At 37.3% G+C, this 22,707-nt stretch overlaps 1 protein-coding gene across 2 annotated transcripts in view; it reads right to left on the bottom strand.

The window, feature by feature from the left end:
- IGF1 (insulin like growth factor 1) overlaps positions 1–22,707 on the bottom strand; it is a 46,775-nt gene that overhangs the window by 2,161 nt on the left and 21,907 nt on the right. For both annotated transcript variants that reach the window (XM_054282109.1, XM_054282108.1), the window contains one exon: positions 5,152–5,333. In XM_054282109.1, coding sequence (XP_054138084.1) covers positions 5,152–5,333 — 182 coding nt within the window. The remainder of the gene's footprint in view (positions 1–5,151; positions 5,334–22,707) is intronic.

Genomic DNA, 22,707 nt, shown 5'->3' with positions numbered 1-22,707 from the left:
TTGTCTGACTTTAAAATGGCTTTATCATTCAAATAAAGCAGGAGTGTTTCACTTACAGATTTTGATCATGACATGTAGGTGGAAAAAGAGTTGTCATGGAAGAACTAGCTTTGAAATTGAAGGAAGATGGCAGGTTGTTTTAGAACACTTCCTTCTCCAGAATCAGCATGTTGATTGATAACTACCAATATGTGTACTGGTGGTAGCATGCATGCCATCAAATGCTTTTATCCACATAACACATTCTTTTCAAGTATGAAATACTGAGACCACTAGGAGAAAAAAAGCACAGACCCCAAAAGCAGGTGTGAATGCCTGAATTAGGCTCTCAGACCTGCATTTGTACTGGTGTAGAAAAGTTTGGTTTGTTTCTCAAGTCTTTGAGAAGAAGGTAATTGGAAATAAAACTTCTCTGAGCTGATATTCAAACCCACACAAAGACAATAATAATTTTAAGATGAGAGATGCAAAATGTGATCAATTTATAAGTCAGCTAAAGAACAGGGGAGCAGACTTCTAGCCCATCACCTTCAGCATGGATCTTTGGAGATAAGGCGTCGTTAGCAGTGGGATAACAACTGCCTCAGCAATGGTCATTTGACTGAGCTGGAAGGGGACTGGGCAGCACAAGCAGCAGCATTCTTATTCCATTAGGGCAGACATTCAAACCTCATATTGGCATTGAAAGTTCTCTAGCTCTATTGGTAATAAATGGAAAGTCTAATGTTTGTAGTAACAGGCATGATACCTTAGCTATGAATTCTCTGGGGTCTCTGAAAGATTTCTAGTTCTGTGGGCAGTGTGATCACTGACATAAAAACAGGGCTGCAAAGCAAGCAATGGGAGAAAATAATTCTCTGAAAAGGCCAAGTCCTTCTATCTGTTACACCTAAAAGTTCAGTCATTGGCTTGGTAATGTGGCATGGCTTCAACAGAAATTAGGATTGGTGCCGTGGTGCATATTTTGGCCTGTGAATGTATCTGAGTTGATACTGAGCCAATTACAAAAGAATCTGCCAGTCTTAGAAAAATTAATGAGAAATATTGCAATACTTTTTCTGTTTTCTTAATGGCATTTTCTTAAACTAAAAATACTAGTATCTTTTCCCTTTCTCTCTTAGTCCCACTCAGTATTTATTTAAATTTTGAAGATTGGATTAAATATGAAAAGCATTTTTGAGAAAATCCACCTCCTATTCATACTTTGTTGGTATATATATTTATGTGTGTTTTTCACATATGAGGCCTAAAGAAGAAAAAGGACTGCAAATATAAGGAAGAGCAAAATTATATCTAGATATGCATTTTTCCCAGGTGGTGAGGGGATGACATGGCACTATGCTCATGAACAAGTTCAAGTTGTACCAGGGCTGGTGTAGATGGGATGGCAGGAAACCCTTTTTTTCTCAGAAAACATTGTTATGCACTGTAAAAGGCTGCCTAAGGAAGCTGTAGAGTCATTATCCCTGCAGTTATTTAAAATATATGTAGATGTGGCATTAGAGACAGGATTTACTGGTGGACTTGGCAGCGCTAAGTTAATGGCTGGACTCAATGTTCTTGGAGTCCTTTTCTACCTAAATTATTTTTTGTTTCTTTTTTTATTGGAATTTTAAATCAGCCTCACCAACCTTCTTATTGAGTAGTAATTTTCAAGGTACTTCATAATCTTGAATTTAGAAGGACTTTGTGACATTGTTTCTGTGACACTGCTTCGTTTGAAAAGGTCACAATCTTTCCTCATGTGTACAGTTGTGGGAATTGCTCAGTTGTTTCCTTTTTTAGGGCAGTTGTTTTTCAAAGAGCTACTCAATAGCTCTTTTCCAAATTGCTGTTAAAATTTAATTCACTTAAGGATAATTGACTAAACTTTAAGCATTTTTCAGAAGAGGAAGAAACAAACAAAAGAAAAGCTAGATGGTATCATGACACCGAAGACAGGACTTAAACTCCCCTTCTTGCTCTTGTTTTGCACTTTAAAACTCTAAATATAATGTGTAACTAGGAGAAACCAATACTTTGCTTTCCAGCAGAAATACTGAAACTGTAAATAAGAGAAGATCCCTAATCCTCTGAACTAGGATCATCTACCAAACTGTGCCTAGCAGGAACCATCTGCACAAGGAACTGAGGAAATAGACCACTTAAGCACTAGAAACACTAAACCAAAACCCCAAATCCTGGATTTACCATTTAAAAAGATTGAGGAGATGCTGAACAAAGACTATCCAATACATGAAGAGCATAAGAAACTGATTCTCCATGAAATCTGAGAGGAACTGAACAACCTCTTATGTATTGCACCAAGTCCTACCTTACATCTTGCATTTAAATATGAAAATTTTGAAGAGCTTGTATTTATATAATCATAGGTATATATATTCACTTTCTATGAAGAAGATATAGATCTCATATATGGCATATCATATTGAGAGAAACATTGTTTAACAGAAAAATAATTTGACTTAAGCAGGTCTATTATTTTAGTTAAAATCAGCACTATGAACTAGCTAAATTCATTCATCCTGGGAGAGTGTGTCCAAAAAAAGTTTGAACGCAGTTGTCTTACTTAATGGTAGCATGTACAACTGACTGAAAAAAGTAAAGAGAAAGAAAAAAATTAAATGAGGATAAGTACTGGTTTTTCCTACAGAACTCCTCTTCCCTCCAGTGGACTTTCCTTTTATCTATCAGAAATCTGCATAATAGTTTCTCCTACCTGTTTGTATTTTCATTTCCTCAAACTAATTTATTCATCCACAGAAAAAAATTAAAATCTGTTTGTATTTCCCATGAGATTTGTTATTTTTATTGCCAAGTTCCTATTGAGAAGCATTTATGACTTCTTTTATTCTGTTCAACATGTTTCTTTTCATGCACAGTTTCCTTAAAGGTGTTTTCTTTTATATTAATTTATCTCTAATTTAATTTTCTAAAAATTGCATCCTTTATTTGGGATGCTTGTTGCTTCATTCAGTTTTGCAATATTTTACATCTTCTTGACCTCTTTGATCTAATTCCCTCACCCTTTTTCTTTCTCTTGTGCTCCTCATTGTCCTTTTACTGTCCATTTCACCTCTTGATTTTTTTCCCTTTTCAATTTCCAGGATGATTTCTTCAGCAGCTATGCTCTCTCAATTACTCAATAACAACTCCCTTTTATTTTTTTCCTTCTTCCAGTACCTCTCCTGAGTGCTACCTCCCCTGATGCTGCAGAGAGATACAAGGTCTTTCCTGTCTGTAAAAGACAGTGCTCTCCTGCCTATGTTTTAAACTGGGAAGAGGACAGCTGCCTAAAGATGACATCATTCCTTAGTCCTCCAAGGAAAGTGGTGTGGAGATTCATCAAAGAGCTGGCAGGTATCTTGTCTCCTTTACTCCAATGTTTTATCCATCTCCTTAGCAACAAGCATGGGAAGGAGCACACTGGTTCCTGGCCAAGCCTGCTTTCTTCTCTCCAGCTTTCCTTGAGTTTTTGTGTGCCCAGACAGGAATAAACCTAAAACAGGGGGTTCTGCAGTTGAGCTCCACCTGAAGAAGTTTTCACTTGTTGCCCCGTGTGCCCTTTGAGACCTCAAGGTGATACTTCCCAGGAAGGATCACACGTACAGTGATTTTTGGAAAACTCTTGAGGAAAGAAGGGGAAAGGATTCCATTCTATGAACTGACTTATGGAAAAGAATGGATGCTGGAATGATTACAATAGTTCTTTTCATAAAGTTGATATTAAGGATTTTAATATACAGCACTGGTTTCCTGACTTCCTATGAAATCTTAGGTTCCAGGTCTTGTAAGCAAAAATTTTCAGATAACTGCAGGAGTGGTGCCAACATGTGTGTAGGACAGACAGGGTCAACAGTAATAAAATAAATCATGGGGGACTTACAGCAGAAGACAGATAATATGTAAAACAGATGTTCAGACCTCAAACAGGAGAGATAGTTGAACATGAGCTTAATTGTAGCCTAGTCTAAAATGGGTTTTCTGAGCTATAGGCTCTGTTGATACATACAGTACACATACATACAGTATATCTGGTATCAGAGGAACAAAAATCTGGATACTCAGAACTCCACAACTCTATAAATAATACCAATCAATATTGGAAATGGCTTGGAGAATATATAGATATATTGAACTTTAATTAGGTAAAATGAAGTTTGCAATGATTCCTGTGACTATCCATTTAATTTAGTTCTGATAAATTAAAAAAAAGGTAAAAATAATGCAGAAAAAAAAATGTGTTCATTTAAATAAATGTAAAATGAATAGCATAATGTCTGATTTCCTTCTTGAGCACCCACTCTTCCTCTGCCTAAGAGGGGAGGATGAGTGAAGAGATTCTGCATAGATGCGTTGTCAAACATTCAGTGTTTAGTTTCTCTTTTGAAAGAAGTCTTAGGTGGTATTTATGATTGGATGATGTAGGTACTTGTCACTTACTACCCTATAGTAGCAGGATAAGACCTCACAACTACTGGTTTAGCAATTCTGTGTTTTATTCAGTGTTCTAAGAGATGAGATAGAAAACACCACTTCCCACTTATTTCCCACCTTGGCAAATATTTTCCAGATTTCCACTAAATTTAGTAGGCAGAACACACCAATTGTTTTCTATGTTACCAGCCTTGATTATTGTATTTGCTGGGAACATCCTGACGAAGGCAGGAATGATGCATCTGACTCCATGCTCTCAGAAGGCTAATTTATTATTTTATAATACTATATTATATTAAAGAATACTATACTATACTAAAGAATACAGAAAGGATACTTACTGAGTGCTAAAAAGCTAATAATGAGAACTTGCGACTCTTTCCAGAGTCTCGACCCTGATTGGCCAGTGAGTCAAAACAACTCACAGCAGAGTCCAATGAAACAACCACCTGTGGGTAAACAATCTCCAAACACATTCCACATGAGCAAAACAGAGGAGAAGCAAATGAGATAAGAATTGTTTTCCTTTTCTCTGAGGTTTCTCAGCTTCCCCGGAGAAAAATCCTGGGCGAAGGGATTTTTTCAGAGAATGTGAATGTTATGCTTGATAGAATTTTCCTTCCCTAAAATACGTAGGGGTTTTTTTTTTTGGTTGGCTCTTTTTTTGTTGGTGTGGTTTGGTTGCTCATGGGAATTTTTGCCAGCATGACCTACCTTTTGTGCTTTTGGCATGTCGGTGTGGCGCTGGGCGCGTACGGAGCGCGCGGATTTGGGCGGTTTTATCGGAGCACAATACATCTCCAGCCTCCTCAGGTCGCAGCTCTGGAAGCAGCATTCATCCACTATTCCCTTGTGGTGTAAGCGTCTACTGCTGGATCCATACCCCGTGGGCTTGCCTGTTCAAAACACAAAGGGGAAGTTTTGAGGTTAGAAAGGAAATGCAAAGGTCCCAGGAGCAGTCATGTCATTGAGGTGTATTATGTTAACTGAATCACCAGTGGCCATTGTAGAGGCTGCCTTTGAATATCCCTTTCCAGATATTCCTGGAAATGGACAGCTTTCATCTCTATGTGTGGTTGCTATTTAAGCATTTGAGCAAATCTATGCCTTCTTAGAAAAGTATTATTAAAATATTTTATTGAACTGCATTAGCCTCAAAAATGGAGAGGGAGGAAGCTGAAATCTGCCATTTGCACACCTTACAAAGGAAATTTACCTTTTAGCTTTTGTATGAAAACTGATTGTTGAGCCAGCTGTTGTTTTTAGCTAGTGTAATGCCACAGATCACAACAGTGTTGTAGGCAAGTATTTTCTAATAAAAAAGGCTACACTGAGGTCCTGTGTACAGTCAGTGCGTGTTCCAAAGTGGAAATGCTGTGTACCACTCACAGGCTGTAAGGTCTGCCAGCTAAAAAGTGGGAAGCAGGAATCAAAGTAGCAAAGTAACCGATGAAATAGGAAGGCTGATGGAACAGATAAAAGTGGAAGATTTTTATATTCCATAGATTTGCACAAGATAAGAAATGGGACTGATATAGCATGGCTTTCCTGTGCTTTGCATTTGCACCAGCCACCTATGGAAAATACTTAATTGGCAAATATTTTGCATTTTTCACTCAGCTCCAGTAAACGTCAATGTTTTCATTCATACAACTCTTACGCTCTTGTATTTTTGTCTTTTTTCCTGCTGTGGTTTTTGATTTCCTTAGTAACTGCTGAATTCTCTGCTGTCCTACACAGAGATTAAAGATCCATTATTTCCTGGGATTGTTTGTACATGACCAAGTCGGATGTGCAGTTGCCCTGTTATGACTAACTAGAAATGAAGGAACAATAAATTCACAAAAAGTAAGTAGTTGCTTACTTACTACATCTATTTTAAAATTCTGGTAGAATTTGATTTTAGACAGTAAAATTCTGAAAAGATTAAGTGTTTTGTTTTGACATTTTCAGCATTAAACGTTTCCATTTACAGAATGATCCACTTTGGTTAAGAAATGAAAAATATGGAAAAAAAAGACAAGCATGCCAAGAGCCAAAACATGAAGTAACTCAATTCAGTCAGCTCTACCAATTTCTTTTCTTGCCTTTTTTTTTTCTCTTCTCCTTCTCAGTTATATCACTGAGACCAAAAATCTGTTATTCACAGAGTTTGGCAGGAGTTTACATTTTAAGAATTACTCAAGTTAAATTAAGATTTAGGACATAAAAAAAGATGAATATTCAGTTTCTCTTTGGGAACTTATTGCCCCTAATGCTTATACAGCAAAGTCTAGGTTGATATCCCTCTGTTTGTCCTGCAGTTGTCAATTTGAAAAGACAGCTCTACATATTACTATTCCCTGTGATTTAAACATGGAGATTCCCTGGTGAAGAACCCTTGAGGCCTTAGAATATTAGCAGATGGAAAGACCTCTAGTGGTACAGTGTGTTTCACATTTTAGCCAGCAATTCAGCCAGTTAAGAACTAACTATCCCTATGAGATTTGTAAACCCAGGAAACAGGCTTTTAAAATGTCTTTTTTTTCCCCAGGGACTATAAATTAAACAAAAAGAAAAACATGCTTACTTAGTATACTGCAATCCGCCGGAGGCCTCTATATTGTACATTGCCTGCTAAATTATTTGTTTCATAAGACTAAAAAGTACAGCAAACCAGGAGTAGATTACAGTAATATTTTGGTTTGTGTCTGTGTGCGTGTTGTTTTATGTGTATCACTGAAAAGTACTACAAATACTAAAGATGTGGAGTTTGGTTTGATTTTTTTGTTGTTGTGGTTTTTTTTTCTTTTTTCCCCAGATTATTTTCCCTTACTGAGTTATAATATGAAATACAAGCTTTTCCCTAGAGATTTTTCCTGAAATCTGCCAATCAGGTTGTTTTAGCCTAATGCTTTTAAAACTGAGCGCTCCTGATAAAAAGTGGAGTGTCATGACTTTGCAGGATGCCCACAGCTGTGCCACATTTGGTTTTGTTCCCATTTAAAGCATGGAAGGGCAAATTCTGTTCCTGGATATGCAGGTGCCAGATCCAGCTGAACTGTAGGTACAAGAACTGATTAGTCAGCCTTCCTTTTCTTTTATCAGTCTGTCAAATTTTCATAAGCAAGTAAACTCTAAAAACTTCTGCTCAAGTTATTTTACCCTTCAATGTCCAAATTTAATAATTTATAAAGTTGATAGGTTTACTAACTTATTCCTGCTGCCTGCTTTAGTTATTAATCAGTAGCAACATTTTTCCATACCATCATAAATACGCATAAGTAGTTAATACAAATCCTGAATCCTGGAATCTTTCTGGTGAAAATCTCTGAGTACTTCAAAATCATTTTTAGAGTAGCCAGACCAAAGATGTCTATGTATTTTTCTTACAGAATAATAATTTTATGAAGGATTATATAATGTCTAATAGCTCTTCAAAAAGCTTGTGTGGGACATGTAACAAGATAGGAATGGAATATCTATCACACCAGTGATGATTTCAGCTATGAAACATGGCATTCACTTATTTGCAGGCTTAAATATTTGTGTATCCTATGGCATAATAAATGCTCATCCTTGACATAAAGATAACATTAGTATTAGAAAAGTCAGAATTTTTTATTCTGATAAATGTTTTCCCAAGGCTTTCCAAAGACCAAAGCAATCAATTATACGTAAAATTTGTGTGATGTAGAAAGATAGAAAGTGTGTAGAAAGTGTGATATTGCCTAATGTGCTGTACAACAGAAAGAGCAAATTAAGAGAAAAAAATATTCCTTTTCAGCAATCATGATCTACAATCATAATTGAGAAGTATCTGACAACTAAAGTAATTTTTAAGCAATAGATTTTAAATTGCTGCTGACCTTTTAAGTGCAGCAGTATGCAAAGATGCTATCACAGAGAAAGATGAGATAAAGAATTACAAGGAGATACCACCACTTCTACAGATGTTATCACTGTTGGGCCCATCTGTTCTGGCAGGACTGCAGGGTCAGATGGTCCCAGTTCATCAAGTTAACAAAGCATGCACTTAGATCTAGGCAAATGTTCAATCTCCTACGTGGTGTGTTGGATTAAATCACATATTAGACAGTGAGCCCATGCCTCACTGCTCTCCTGCATAGGGACTGATATAACTAAGCACTTCAGTTGCTCTCTAGACAAGAGCCCATATTGGTAAATAAATGGCAGGTGGTTCTGCATTTTTAATGTAATTTCTCCTCCTCATTTTTGTTTTAATATTACTGCCTTCAGTATGGACTGCACCTTCTGTGTCACTATACTGGGAGACCATAGTTCTTTCTCATCTTTCTGACATAATTTGAGTGCAGCCTTCCAGCTGTTGTCAAAAGTTCCTTCTATTTACTCAACCTTCAAAGGGCTGCCTGTGGGCATACAACAGTCCTGGGAATTCCTTTTTGCTGATGTACGCTGATTTCCTTGGAGGTTTCTTTCCTTTTCTGTCAGTGGCTAGCTCAAAAGGATTTCATATAATGTAGGTCAAAGTTTATTTAATAGAATATTTGGCTGTTATTTAATCTGCTTTATCATAGCAGTGGATGTTGCCTTCAGTGCACAACAAGAAGATACAAAGTCCAGTCACAGTGATGTCTCCTGAAAGCAGTCCAAGGTATAGATTCCAATAGTTAGACAGCTGGCTTCTCCACTAACAGCACTTCCCTTTAAAGGATGCAAAGTCAGTGGAGTAATTCAGCAGGACTTGTTCACACTTGGTTTCTTTCTGTTCCTCCTTATCCCTCCAAAATATCCTCCTGTTGCTGCCACTGGATCTGCTCTACCACTGGTTTCAATGGGAGAAGAACTGGTGTAGGTGGACTACAGAAGTTTCAGATGTAAGGTTATCTAGGCATTCTGTGTAGAACCATAATCTGCTGTTGTAGTATTAAAATCAGAAGTTACATGAGAAATAGTCCAGGATAAAAGCAAAACTAATCTAATCTAGGACTCTAGGAAAGACCTGGGGTTATGTGTTCTGGAATTTTTATGTGACTCCTTGTATTTGCTGTTGTGTCTTTTTAGCCAAGCAGTAGAACTCGCGTGCCATGTAGACTGTAATTCAGAAATACATCATAAATCTGAAAAACAGTGCTCTTAATCCTAATCTAATCTAATCTAGTATTAGAGTCAATCTTCAGATACAACTGCAGCTTTTAAAGCATGGTGAAAGGCCATTGACCTGTTAGAGTGCTGTGGTCTTGTAGCAAGAAACTCAAAATGTTTCCATCAAAACATTGAGGTCAGGTGCAATTTGGAAGCATAGACAGCAGTTTACAGCATCAGGATGTATGGGAGCATCCTGTAAGGCAGGAGGTCAGTCAGACAGGATTTTCCTGTGGCTGAGAGTTTGTGTTGCTGCATTACAGCACAGTAATTGAACAAGAACCTCCTGTGTGCTAGATCCAGACTGGGAGCTAATGCTTGGAGAGGTTTTGAATTGCATGTGCTGTGTGCCTTATATGGTGGCACAGGAGGCTAGGGATGCTGAGCTTGAGATGCATCTTGCTCATCTTTGGTCTCTGAAAATTAGGGATCTAGTTTAACACAGTGAAATCACCTGTGAAGGTGTGTATTGAGAGTATTGAATTTTTCCTGTATCGAATTTAAGCTTTGCTTAAAATTAAATTTATTCTTATCCTCTGAAGGAAACTGTGGTCTTTCATCAGCTACAGATAAAGCTAATTGATCCAGTCTTAGCATACATGCACAGCTTCTTCTAGGAAACTGAACTCAAGGAAAATGAATTAAATTAAAAATTATTTGTCCTAAGTCACGAAATGTATGCACCTGATGGAGTACAAAGCTGTTCTCTTTAATTTCCAATTTAATAATTAAATATGACAAATTGTTCTAAAGAGCATGCCAGCCAGTGTGCTGTTTAATTATGTATCTCTGTATCTCTTTGACTAAATTCTGTATGTTAGTCTAGCACTATCTATTTTTGCATTATAAATGCCTTCAAATGCAAAATAAGAGACTGTTGACATCACTTTTCATCTCCTTGTAATCTTGAACAAATGGATTAGTGTTATATTGGTAATACGTCTTGAGGGTGCTCTGGAATTTCTCATCTATATTTGAGAAATTATGAGTCAATGTTCAATCAGCAGGAAATGCCTGGGTTTTGATACTTCTATGAAGTGTTAAACAAACAAGAAAATAAACAAACAAGCAAATAACAAATCTTGGGGATTGTTGTAAAGTCCCCTACCAGAAATACCTCAAGGTTTAAATGTGCAAAGTAGGCAATCTGATTTTAATGTAAATAAGTTGCAAGCATTTTGAAGTGGCAATATTTAATATTTAGTTTCCATTTTCCTTCAATGTTTTGTTAATGCAAAAAATTATTATGCTTAGACTGATTTTTGTTTGTATTCATCAGAATGAGCATATATTAGCATTTATAAATGCTGAATGAATGAATGCCCTAGCTCTGAAATCTAATTTAATATGCATGAGAATAGAGGATAAGCTTTATCAGTATGCACAAGTAAAATCTTTATGAAAGCATCTGCATTTGTGAATGTTGAGATATTGCACTACAGCTACTGCTTTGTGGAATTCTAGATTGTATTAACTACTGAGTCCAATGCAATAAGTTGTTTGCTCTTTGCTCTGAAATCCTAGCAAGTAAGACTTGGAAAACATGGACACTCAGTTAGATTTCTCTTATAGATCAATACTATCAGGACTTCACAGAATGTTTTTCCTGAATAAGTGAGATTTATAAACTTCACCTTTTGAAATGATGACAGCTCTTTGATATTTCAAATGCAGAGTAAAATAACTATTTCACTTCTTTAAAGTCAGTGAGACAAGTGTAGCTTTTTTCCAGAACATCTTAATTTGTTATTTGTATGATTGTGTTTATTTAGTCTGTCTCAGAGTTAAATGATATTTTTTTCTTATAGAAATATCCTTTCAGAAACATTTTTTCCCTTCATTGTAGAATTGGGAAGGAGTTCTTCTCTTCCCCTAAACTTATTTTCAAAGTACAGCACTTATAACATTTTCTTCTCACATACAGGAGTGCTGTACTCTGCTCTTGCTGTGCAATAGATGTTTTGGAGGCCATCAAGTGTATTAAGCATGTGATAGAGCCATTCTGCTTCACACAGTAATTCCCAAGCCTTTTGCAATGTGTGAAGAGAAAGCACTACAGTTTTGAGTGTTGTGCTGGGATATGAAGCAGGAATTTCAGTGTTTAGATATTTTTGAGGAAAAAACACCAACTGGAAAAAGAATGGGAAACAATATGATGTTTTATTTTGCACCAAACCAGTACTCTGGAGGGTGAAAACCTTGCAGACCTAGCACAATTCACAAGCCTACATAGATTCCAGGGCTGGAAATTGCCAGGTGCTGCCAAAAAATATATACTTTGGCAAGGGAAATGCTTTGCTGAAGAGAAATTCATTATTGCAAGAATAGCCAGATTGATCAGGGTTTAGGACAAGATAATTAGGAGCCAGTAGGTCATTGCTACATCTGAATATTAAAGTGTATTGAGGGCAATGATAATACAGATATCCATCCATAATGAAAATGCATCCTCTCCCCTTATACATGCTCTCACAGGAAATAATTACTGCTTAGCCTTGTGTGTGGTGGAAGTAGGAGCAGTCATGATAGAGTCCTATCCTTCTCATCCCAAGCCAGTGTAAAACTGAGTTTTATTTGGATTACCAAACTAATAACAATGAAGCCATATGACTGGGTGAAATTGTAGCATTGCTGAAGTCACTGGTAAATTAGTGCAGTCAGGATTATGTCTTGATGAATCAGATGCCAGAAGTTACTTGTGTATAACCTGATCCAAGGTCTGCTGAAATCAGTGGAAAGATTTCCAATGTCCTTAGTAGGCTTCTCAACATGCTGGTATTGAACATTTGCTTTTTCTTCCAGCTTTAAAGTTCAGTAAGTAAATATTGCCTTAGTGGCATCTAAAGAGATTGCAGGGAATGGAAGTGCTGAGATTCCTTGAAGGAGGTAAGAAGAGGATACTGATGTACAGTGTGAAGCAGAATGACTGATATGTGGTCAATGCCACTGACCACATAACATGCAGTACATTGCTTTGCACTTTGTAATCAGAATTTTTAGCTCTTTAGTGACTCTTTCTCAGCTGTAGGCTAAGAAATGAAAGCAAGTAGCAAAAGGCAAGTATGGTACTCTAGATTTTGCATTTTGACATCATCATCATCTGGTTAGAGGCAGAAGATGGGAATGGCTGTTCCAAGTCCCATCTAATAAATTTCCCATTGTCCAGGAGTGCATGTATTGGCACACATTACAATTTTAATTTTTATTTCTACAGAATAGTCCTTAAAAGAGGATTAAGTAGGTGGGCACAGGCTAATGTCACCTACCAGACATGTAGAGAATTTTAATTTCCTTATTAGAAACAAGTACTGGTTGACAGCAGCTGAACATGAGCCAGATGGCCAAGAAGGCCAGTGACATCCTGGCTTGTATCAGCAATAGTGTGGCCAGCAGGAGCAGGGCAGGGGTGGTCCCTCTGTTCCTGGTGAGGTCACACTCAAAGTGCTGTGCTCAGTTTGGGGCCCCTCACTACAAGAAAGGCATTGAGGGTGTGTCCAGAGAAGGGCATGGAGCTGGGGAAGGGTCTGGGACACCAGTCTGGTAAGGAGCAGCTGAGGGAGAGAGCTGGGAATGTTTAGCCTGGAGAAAATGAGGCTCAGAGGAGACCTTATGACTCTCTACAACCACCTGTAATGATGCTGTAGGGAGATGAGGGTTGGTTGATTTTTACTTCTTCCATGTAAAAAATGATAGGAAAACGGGAAATGGCCTCAAGTGGTTCCAAGGGAGGTTCAGGTGGAATTTCAGGAAAAAATTCTTCACTAAAAGTATGGTCAAGTGTTGGAACAGTGATCAGGGGAGAGTGGAGTCACCACCCCTGGAAGCGCTCAGAAAACCTGTAGGCACTTTGTGGTGTGGTTCAGTGAGCAAGGTGTTATGGAGTCAAAGGCTGGACTCTATGATCTTGAAGGTCTTTTCCATCCTTAATGGTTCTGAAGGTGTGGCAATAGAAGAGAAAGTAGGAGGGGAAAAGAAGGTAAGGCCAGTAAGGGCCTGGCTCACTCCTCACTGACTCTGTTAACTTTGGTGGGTTTGCTCTAAGGTGCTCTGAGCTCACATCATTGCCAGGGGCTTTGCCAGGGAAAAGTGTCCAACCTTGTACAGTGATGCAGCAATAGAGCCTAAGGAATGAACAAGATTCAGATTTGTACCTATGAAGTCCTGAAACCTCTTTAGACTTTGTTATTGAACTTTTCTGTACAATGACATTAATTACTCCAGAAGTTACTTTAAGCATGGTCAGATGACTTAATGCTTTTGGTGAAAGTCCAGCATGTAGTTTTCTTACAGCCAACACTTTAGATGTGAATCATTTAAAAAAAAAAAAAATTGTCTGCTACTTTTGGCCATATTGGGAAGCTTTTACCTGCGAAGAGTGACTTGCAAGACTCCTGATTAGAAAGTACAAATTAACTGCTACATTCAGAAAGGAAATGAAGACAGAAAGATTGAGACAGATTATTTTCTCTTCTGTGATGCTAAACAGTACTGTATCCTAAATTACAACAGCTCTTTGGAGAGAAAGATAAGACCATAATTTGAGTAATATATATGGAATCTAACTATCAATTATTTGCACAAGAGAAGGCTGTGTCACTGCCAGGAAGTGAATCTACATCAACATAAGCATCAGGCTTTAACTATATACCTGTCTTCCTTTAACCATAATTTTTGAGTCAGTTGGACACGTTAAAATATAATCTGGAAATGAAACATTCGTTTGAGGTCATGATGCTCCTGTTAAATTTGTCAAAGGAGATAAAAGAAAAGTGAAACTTTCCAGAGGAGTACATAGTCATTAGGGAGTGAGGATGAGGTCATTGGGATAAGAAAGGGACAGTGTATTGTGGCTGGAAATAAAACTAGAACTAAAACTAGCTAAAATATGGTCCCATTTCATTCATCTTTCACTCACACTACCAGTTGAAGCTCCATCCTTTAGTGATTCAGTTTTGCAAGTAGGAGCTAGGAAAATCAATTCCAGTGAAAGGAACATAAAGAAAAAGAAGTCAGTGCTGAATAAGAGATGAAACTACATTTGCTCTCCTTGTCCTTCCAGCTCACCCTGTTACTGCTGAAGACATCCAGGGGGATTATAAGGGAACACTGGTATAGCGCAGGGAGAAATTAGCTCCAGTATAACACCTTAAGTACCAAAACTACAGTTTCTGTAGGATCCTTGAAAATAGCAGTGCTTGTAAGCAGTAAAGCTGTTTTATGAAACAAAGAGGATGCAATCCTTCTTTTATGGGGCTGACAATGTTCTCTGTGGTCACGCTTCCTAAAAGGGAATGTAGTTTCTGAACAAATTTTTTTTCAGTTCTCACTTGCTAAGTTTCAGAGGCCTTTTCAGGGAAGTTCAAAGGTTTTAAAAGTTCATTTCCATTAAAAGAGAAGTTTTTATAAGTAACCAGAATTATTCCTTTCTTCTATGATTTTCTTTCCAACTTTAGTCTGATTAATGACTGAAAGTTTTGCATCAGTTAAAAGATGTTTTTGAATGGCTTCTCTTATTTTGCAATCCTGCCGTCCTTTTGCCTCACTAGGCTTCTTCTCTGGGTCATATGGGAATACTATAAACTTTAAATGGGCTTTGGCAATGTTGATCTGGCCTTTAAATTTTAGGTACTCACTGACTTTTCTTGAGCCACAACATCCACAATTATTTAAGCAAGTGACTCCAGTTCAGCAGAAAAGCAGTAGGATGAATAAGTATTCTTATAAGTGTGTAGAATTTTGCATTTCTCTTACAGGCGCCATAATGTGTAAGCTTAATGGTGACTCTGTAAGTCCTGTTAAATGTATTTTGTCTGCAACATCATTCTTCCCAGTACTGGGCCAATGTTTTTCACATCATGTCATCCACTTTGTCAGTCTGAGCCTAGCGCTGCTCAGGATCTATGGTGGTTATTTAAAAAAAGCATTGTGGAAAAAATACTTGTCTTAGGCATCATTGGCCAGTGGAGGGCTTACATGGTGTCAGAGCAAATGAGAAAGTAGAATCAAGTAATTCCTATAAAATGCATTTCTAAAGGATCTCCTGTTGGTTATCAAAAATCACAGCCCGTTTTAATTCGCAGGTTTTCAACACCTATCACTCATTTTTTATTCCTTTACACGCTAACAAAGCTCAAAGCCTGCAGGACTTTGAAGAAATCTTTTGATCACCTGAAAGCAGAGATTCTGTTTTGTCTTGGATGTAGACATCAGTATGGATATCTTTGGTGTGTGTCTTTAGATATTTAGTTCTGAGGTTACAAGTTACTTAGCTGTATTTGAGATTAAAAACCCAGTATTCCAATTAAGACTTAAGATGTACAAGCAAAAATGATGTGCAGGCATATCCTGTTAGTACCCAAAATTTGACTTAATAAGATCATAAATATTTTCAGATAACTGGCCTTAAGTAGGTAATTGTAGTTAATCCTACAATTAAATCTGGTACTCATATACATAAACTGAATCAAATGGCATAGAGAACAAAGCTTCCACACAAGAAAGCCACCTAAACACCAATTCCTTGAATTTTTTTCCTCTTTGCTTCTTCTATCTGATTGGGTACAACTGAAGGAGTTAGAGAATGCCCAGGTGAGGTTAAATAATTTTTCAGATTTTAGATGTGTAGTTGATTTTCATTTAATAACATGTCCAAATCAACTTTGTCATTATCCACTCAAAGGTCATTGAAAAAATGAAAAAATACAACCTCCTGCACTATTATTTTTATACAGTTGTAGTGAAGTTATAATGCCAGCATACAATATTTCTTTCTTTCAGGTCTTCTGTAGCAAAACCTTTCAGAGTTCTTTCCATCGAGAGTGATTTTTTGGATAAAATATCACTGAAAATTTGGGCTAAAGATATCCCAAATTAAATTGAATTTTTTGTGGTTTGGGAAAGCTGAATTAATTTTTTCCTTTGTTTTTTTTCTTCCAAATTCCTCTAAACTCCTCATTGCTTGCCAGAAAAGGAGGTACCAAAATAACCCAAGGAGGCTGTGCAGCCTCTCCAGAAGTGAGAAGTACAGCAAGTTTAGTAAGCATGGCTGTTCACTCATTTTCCCCCTTTGTGAAATTTAGAAAAGTTTCATTTCTGCATCCAGGATAAAATCCCAAATGGAAGTACAATGAAGTCATTTCCACAATTCTTCTTGTCTAAAATGGGTCTGAATTTTCTCTTCTTTGTTTCTAAATGATTACCTAAACTGAATCTCTGGTGATTAGGCTTAATTATTTGCAATTTCTCATAATCTGTTTGTTGCATATGTCTCTCATGTGTTCTTTCTTGACTTCTTCTGATACCATTTCAAAACTTTTCTAATGAATTTCCTAAACTCATTCCAGAATTCTAGGTGTTCTTTGTTTATCCCTCTAGCAGTTAGACAGCAGGGCATTAAATATATTGCTATCAATTTAAACTTCATAGTTGTTTTGACTTTCCATTCAGCATCATAAAACTGCTATGCAATCAACTGTGATCACTCTAAAGACAAAACCCACAAAAAATAAATTCTTTCTTATGACTTTCTCTATGCAGCTTCAGAAGAGTATTGCTTTAAACCAGATACATTTAAGGTATGTTTCCTTTAGAATTGATGACAATAAAATAAACAACATCCTTGCTTTTTTTTCCTAATCTTAGTGATACAAAGCATAAACCAAAAGGTTTCTATACAGAAATAGATGCACATTATGACCTGTGTTGGACTGATTATCTTCCTCTCTTTGTCTTTCTCTGTCTACTTGCATGGCTGTGATCTTTTGCCATACTACCACTTGCAAATAGATCTGAGCACTGGAATTTCCTGGATATGGTTGTATGATAGTGCAAACTGACTGTTTCTCTGGAAGATTTGAATTGTTCTGTGATAACTGATAAATTTTACCCCAGTACATAGGGTTTTAAAAAAGGCTGTCTGTCTTTCAATTGTTCATATTATTTGCTCTTAATGTCAAGGTCTATTGAAAAATTTAAACAAAATATTTATCTGACAAGGGCTGCAGTATTTTTCTACATTATTCTCAAGTTTTTGGATTTTTTGTTCAATTAAGACTATCTTTATGGTCAGTCATACATTATGATATATATGTTTGTTTGTTTGTTTGACTTCAGGGTTGAGATCCAGGAGGTTTTTAATTATTGAATCTGCTGGGCAGTGTGTGCTGTTGAAAACCGGAGGACTGGCAGTGACATTATTTGTAGTTGTTGCTCTCTTGTGTTATTTGTGTGTGAATTATGGGCTGTAGGTCCATTTCTTATTCACACTAGAGGGCTCCTTCACACTTGCTTAGCAGTGTGGCAGCACCTACAGGTCAGGGCAATGAAAACACACTGCAGTGCAAGGGTTTTTCTGCATTTCAGGACATAACAGGCTCCCGTGTCTTCCCCTCACAGAAATTGTTTCTGCATATTGTAACTCCGGCACCTCCTGAGCAGTGTCAGACTGGCCTGTGGTGATTTTCTCTCCTTCTTAGCACATAAGGTGGGAAGAATAGAAACACTACAGAACTATTTCTGGGCAAAGAGAAGTTAAGATTTGCTCCCTGTTCAGCCTAAAGGTACTCATGAGAATAATAAATGTCATAATCAAGCCAGCTGATAAAGTGCAAATCTTACCTTAAATGTTTCCTAAAATTAGGTAAGATAGTTGGAGACTACTGAAAATCATTTGGACTTGTCTTTCTGCATTTGGAGTGGAGGAGTTGATTTAATTTCAGTACTGGGGACTAGTGTTTTCTGTAGATTGAGGAAAATGCTTGTGCTAACTCTGCATGTTGCAGTAGTCTTTCCTATCAGTATTTGTACCTTGGATTACAGTAGATCAGATAACATAAAAGAACTAGAAAATTAGAACAAAGCTTAACTGTTGGAAGAAAGCACCCCCATATGATAACTATTCTTGACCTTTCTTTTAGACTAGAATTTCAGGTCATTTTGGCCTGTAAATACAGCTCTGAAAGTTGAAAACTAAGTTTTCAAATAGAGAAAGATATGAAGATAGATATGTAGAGAAGATATGAAAATCAGGAAGCAAAACACTTCTCAAATATCTGTCCTGTTCTCTGTTATCTGTCCACTTTTTCACAATATTAATAGTTTCCTTAATTTTCTGTACAGAAATTTATTAGTATAAATCAGATTCAGCTTTCTTAATGTCTAATTTAAGTGAAGTGTTATGGCAGAAAAACCTGAGATTTACTGACTAAATAGCTGTGTGCTATGGCTCAGTAACCTTTTAATTTCTAAAATAACTGAATTCTCTTCAGCGTGAGTGGCTGTGTAGAAAACAGCGTCTGTTTGAGTAACAATATTGGAAATTGTTCCCAAAACACTGAGTTGTGTTGATATTTTAAAACACTGCTACTGTTTTCCACAGCTTTAGCACTCAAGCTCTGCCCTGCTCTATGTCAGCTTCATGCTTGGGAAATGTCACTGGAGTGACAGCTGGTGAAGTGAAGGCAAAGAGCAGAGAAGAAGCGCTGGAAAAGGCAAAGAGCAGAGACAAAGCACTGAAAAAAAACACTTGGAACATATTCCTGTGTTGTAGGGAGAAAGGATGCCAGAAATAAAGAAAGCAGTGCATGGGTTTTAATATGCACAACGTGTTCCATCCTATGTAAAAGACTGTTCAGTGCTGGTTGCATTTAAACATCCCTGCACGATGGGCAGCACATTTGTCAGGACTCCTTGCCATTCTTCAATAAAGCAGCAACAAGGAAGATTATCTGTCTCCTACTCCAGGATGACGTCACTGCACCGATAAGTAGGACTTAGGAAAGGTTTATGTTCTTAGCACTAGATTTAAAGAATATAATGCTCCTTTTAATATAGTAATTTCTAGCTCTACTAATTTTCAATGTTTATCTTGCGAGATCGTTAGGAAATTCAGAAATCATTTCTCTGGTTGGGGAGGAAAAGAGTGCGGTGATCTAAGGATAAATAAGCTTTCTGCTGTGGAGTTCCTCTACCACTGTATCACATCTGGCAAGTATCCACGAGGTCTTTCAAAGTGATAGGCTGTAAAATTGCTAAAAATGTAGTCTTTAAAAACTCAAAATATTGTTAAATTTTTGTGTTGAAGTTGATAGTAGCTATTGAGTACTTGTTTCCTACTAGAACAAACATTTTTAATTTACTATTTCATATTTTAAACTTTCACATTAGATACCATACTGGATTAAGAGAAAGTATCAGTGTCAGGACACTTGTTCTTTCATTTTAATCAAAAGAAAACAGATATTATTGTACCATATCCTCCATCTAGCTCAGATTAATTTTGACTCATTTCCTCACAGAAATTGCTGAAAACGCTCCAGAGTTCTTCATGGACAATTCATTCATTATTGTCTCATTGCTCTGGCACAATTATATTAAGTTGTATTTAGTGGATGGAGAAAAAGAAAGATGAAGAATTAGCTTTTCTGGAGGGTCTATATGGCACCTGCTATAGCTCAAACTGGAGTCAGTGGGGGGCAGCCCAACCCCTAAAGAGCAATTCATCCTGATTTACTGCACAGAGTGCATATAAGTGTTTGAAAATTAAATACCCCTGCAAAAACAAACTAAATATCCACTATCATGATCTGAGCAACAGAACACAAAGTTTGGTAATCATGCACATAAATTCTGACTGTTTGGCATGTTAATATTGCCACTAATTGTTGGAGCAGGTCATGACACCTAATCTCCAGATTGCCTGACATTTGCTAATTTTAATCTCTGCCTTAATGCTATTATAACTTAACCAAACCATAACTGTCTGGATTTGAGGTTTTGTGCATATTGTATAGGCTCATGAGGTGTTTTGTTTCCTTCTTGTTGAGGAGTTGGAAAGAAAAAGGTGCAGCTAAAACCATTGAGTCATTTCTGACAGTAAGATTGGAAGCTGTATGATTTTGCCCCTGATAAAATGTAACCCCCTCCTTCCTGAAGTGTAGGCCTGTTTTACTGAATAACTTCTGTGCTTCCACCATGTGAAGGTGGAATCTGGGGAAGAGGCAAAAAGGAATCATGGCTTAGGTCGGAAGGGACTTTAAAGATCATCTAGTTCCAACCCCCCTGGACATTACTTTGGTTCAGATGTTTTTCTTGTTACTCTTCCTTCATGATAATTTCAATGAGTTATCATCTAGCAACTTTCCTGCTGTTAGAGTGGCTGCTGTCATTTGTTACAGCTGCCATAGGTGAACCTGCTGCCTGATATTGACATTTCCCCATCTGAACATTGACGTGAGGTTTCTCTTAAAAACGTTTTTTCTTGGAATCTACCGGTACAGGAGTTAAACAAGGTGTGGCTGCTTTGTGGTCAGGTGGGATGGTGTGGGTGTTTCTGTAGGGATGCTTCACAGCCTGCACCAACCAGGGCTGCAAAATCGATATTTGTGTGTCTGTCCACTGATGTGCAATGGCTACTACAGGGGCAGTCACTGCCCAAGCCAGACCTGGTAAGGAAAATGTGACAAGGTTGCATGTGCTGCATGCTGGTGAGAGCAGAACTGTCCTTGAAACCTGGTTCAAACATGATTCACCCTCAAAGGAGTCAAAGTCCTAGTTCAGGTAAGGTAGCTGCCAAACACAGAACTTTGTGAGCAACTTTTAAAGGCTCCTCAGTCTTAAATTACATTTTGTTCTGATTCATTGTTGTCACCCCTTTCGAGATGAGGTTTTTCTGCCTTTTTTGTAACACCTTTCCCTTATTGCTAATTCTCACCTTCTTTTCTCCTTGGTGCAAATCTGTTGTATAAGGAATGTTTTTAGAGAAATATACTGGTGTATTGACTCCTTTAAATTCATGATGGATACCTCAAAGCTCAGACTAAGATATTTTTTTTCTATTGTTTCAACATTAAGAATACTGGAAGCTTTTGAAAAGAGTTTCTATTAAATTTGAAACAGTAAAAATTTTCTCATGTGATTTTTCCAAGTCAAAATTATTTAGCAGTTCTGCAAAATAATGCCTTCACAGCTCATCAGCATTGACCCAGAACCAACAGATATCCTAACTACAGGGAAGTCACCGACTTCAGAAAATTAATCTCATGGGAATATTGATAGAAATGGGACTAGGAAAAGAGCATGCAAGGCAAGTGTGATCTTTTCTGAGGTAATTCTTTTGATTTATTGGCAGAATGTTGTGGAAAATAAAAGAAATTGCTTACTAGGCTCTACCACTTTATTGAGAGGATGCGAAGGAAGTGTGAAAAGTGGGATGTGTGGGGGAATTAGAGTGAGAGCTCAGTATTTTGTTGCTGGCAGATGTGTGCTAGGCTTCACCATTTTACTGGGGTGGTACAATTTAGTTGTTATGACACATCCAGGAAGAAAAACAGAAAACACGAGCTGGAGGCTTGGAGAAAATTAAATGATGATGACTCAGAACTTACACCCCAAAGTAAAATGAAGATTGAAAAAGTGCACCAATTTGTTTAGAAGGGAAATCTGATGCAAACATGAAAAAATTAGCTTCCTTCAAGTTATTGAAGCTTTGCACTGATCTTGAGATGAGGAGGGTAATATTAGAAAGTTAGTGTCAAGGTGAAAGGCAAGGAAGATCAAGGATAAGCTACAAACTGAGCTTGTGTTTTTGCTGTTTTTCAAAGTATTCTTTTTGTTCATTGTGCAGTCAGCCCCACATCTGCTTCTGCTGAAAACCGAGGAAAAGTGTTTCAGTGCCTAAAAGTGTTATTGTTTGACTCGTTTGGCTGGGAGAATGAGTCTCAAGTAACCTATGAACTCTGTGCCATATTCCTGCAGTAAGCAGAGGGCCTGCTGGGGTGATCTACTTAACTTGCCATTAAGTTTTATGTAAACTGTTATAACATTGTTTTAAAAGGGTTTGCAGGATTCTCTGCAGTAATATGGCATATATTAACTTCTAGACTGAAAGTAGCAGCCAATTTGTATCCCTTATGTAAACAGATCTATTTTTTTTGTATTTACTGAACTGTCTTCCTAAGTTTGATAGGCTATTACCTATAATTTATCATCAGTACTGCAATGTGACTATTAGCTTAAAACTTTAACCCTTGCAGTATTTAGGTTATATGTGGGTGAGCTTCTAAAAAGTAGTGTTTCGTTGGACCTGAATTGTTACCTGACTCAGGGGATTTCAAAAGCAGTTTTAAAAGGTGAATAAACATTGTTGCCTCATTTTCACACGTGGTG

The sequence above is a fragment of the Melozone crissalis genome, unplaced genomic scaffold (genome assembly GCF_028551555.1).
Source record: "Melozone crissalis strain CALT ecotype California unplaced genomic scaffold, PUWL_Pcris_2 ptg000033l_1, whole genome shotgun sequence".
NCBI lineage: Eukaryota > Metazoa > Chordata > Aves > Passeriformes > Passerellidae > Melozone > Melozone crissalis.
The sequence above is the reverse complement of the archived record's forward strand: the minus strand, read 5'-3'. Positions and strand labels throughout refer to the sequence as shown.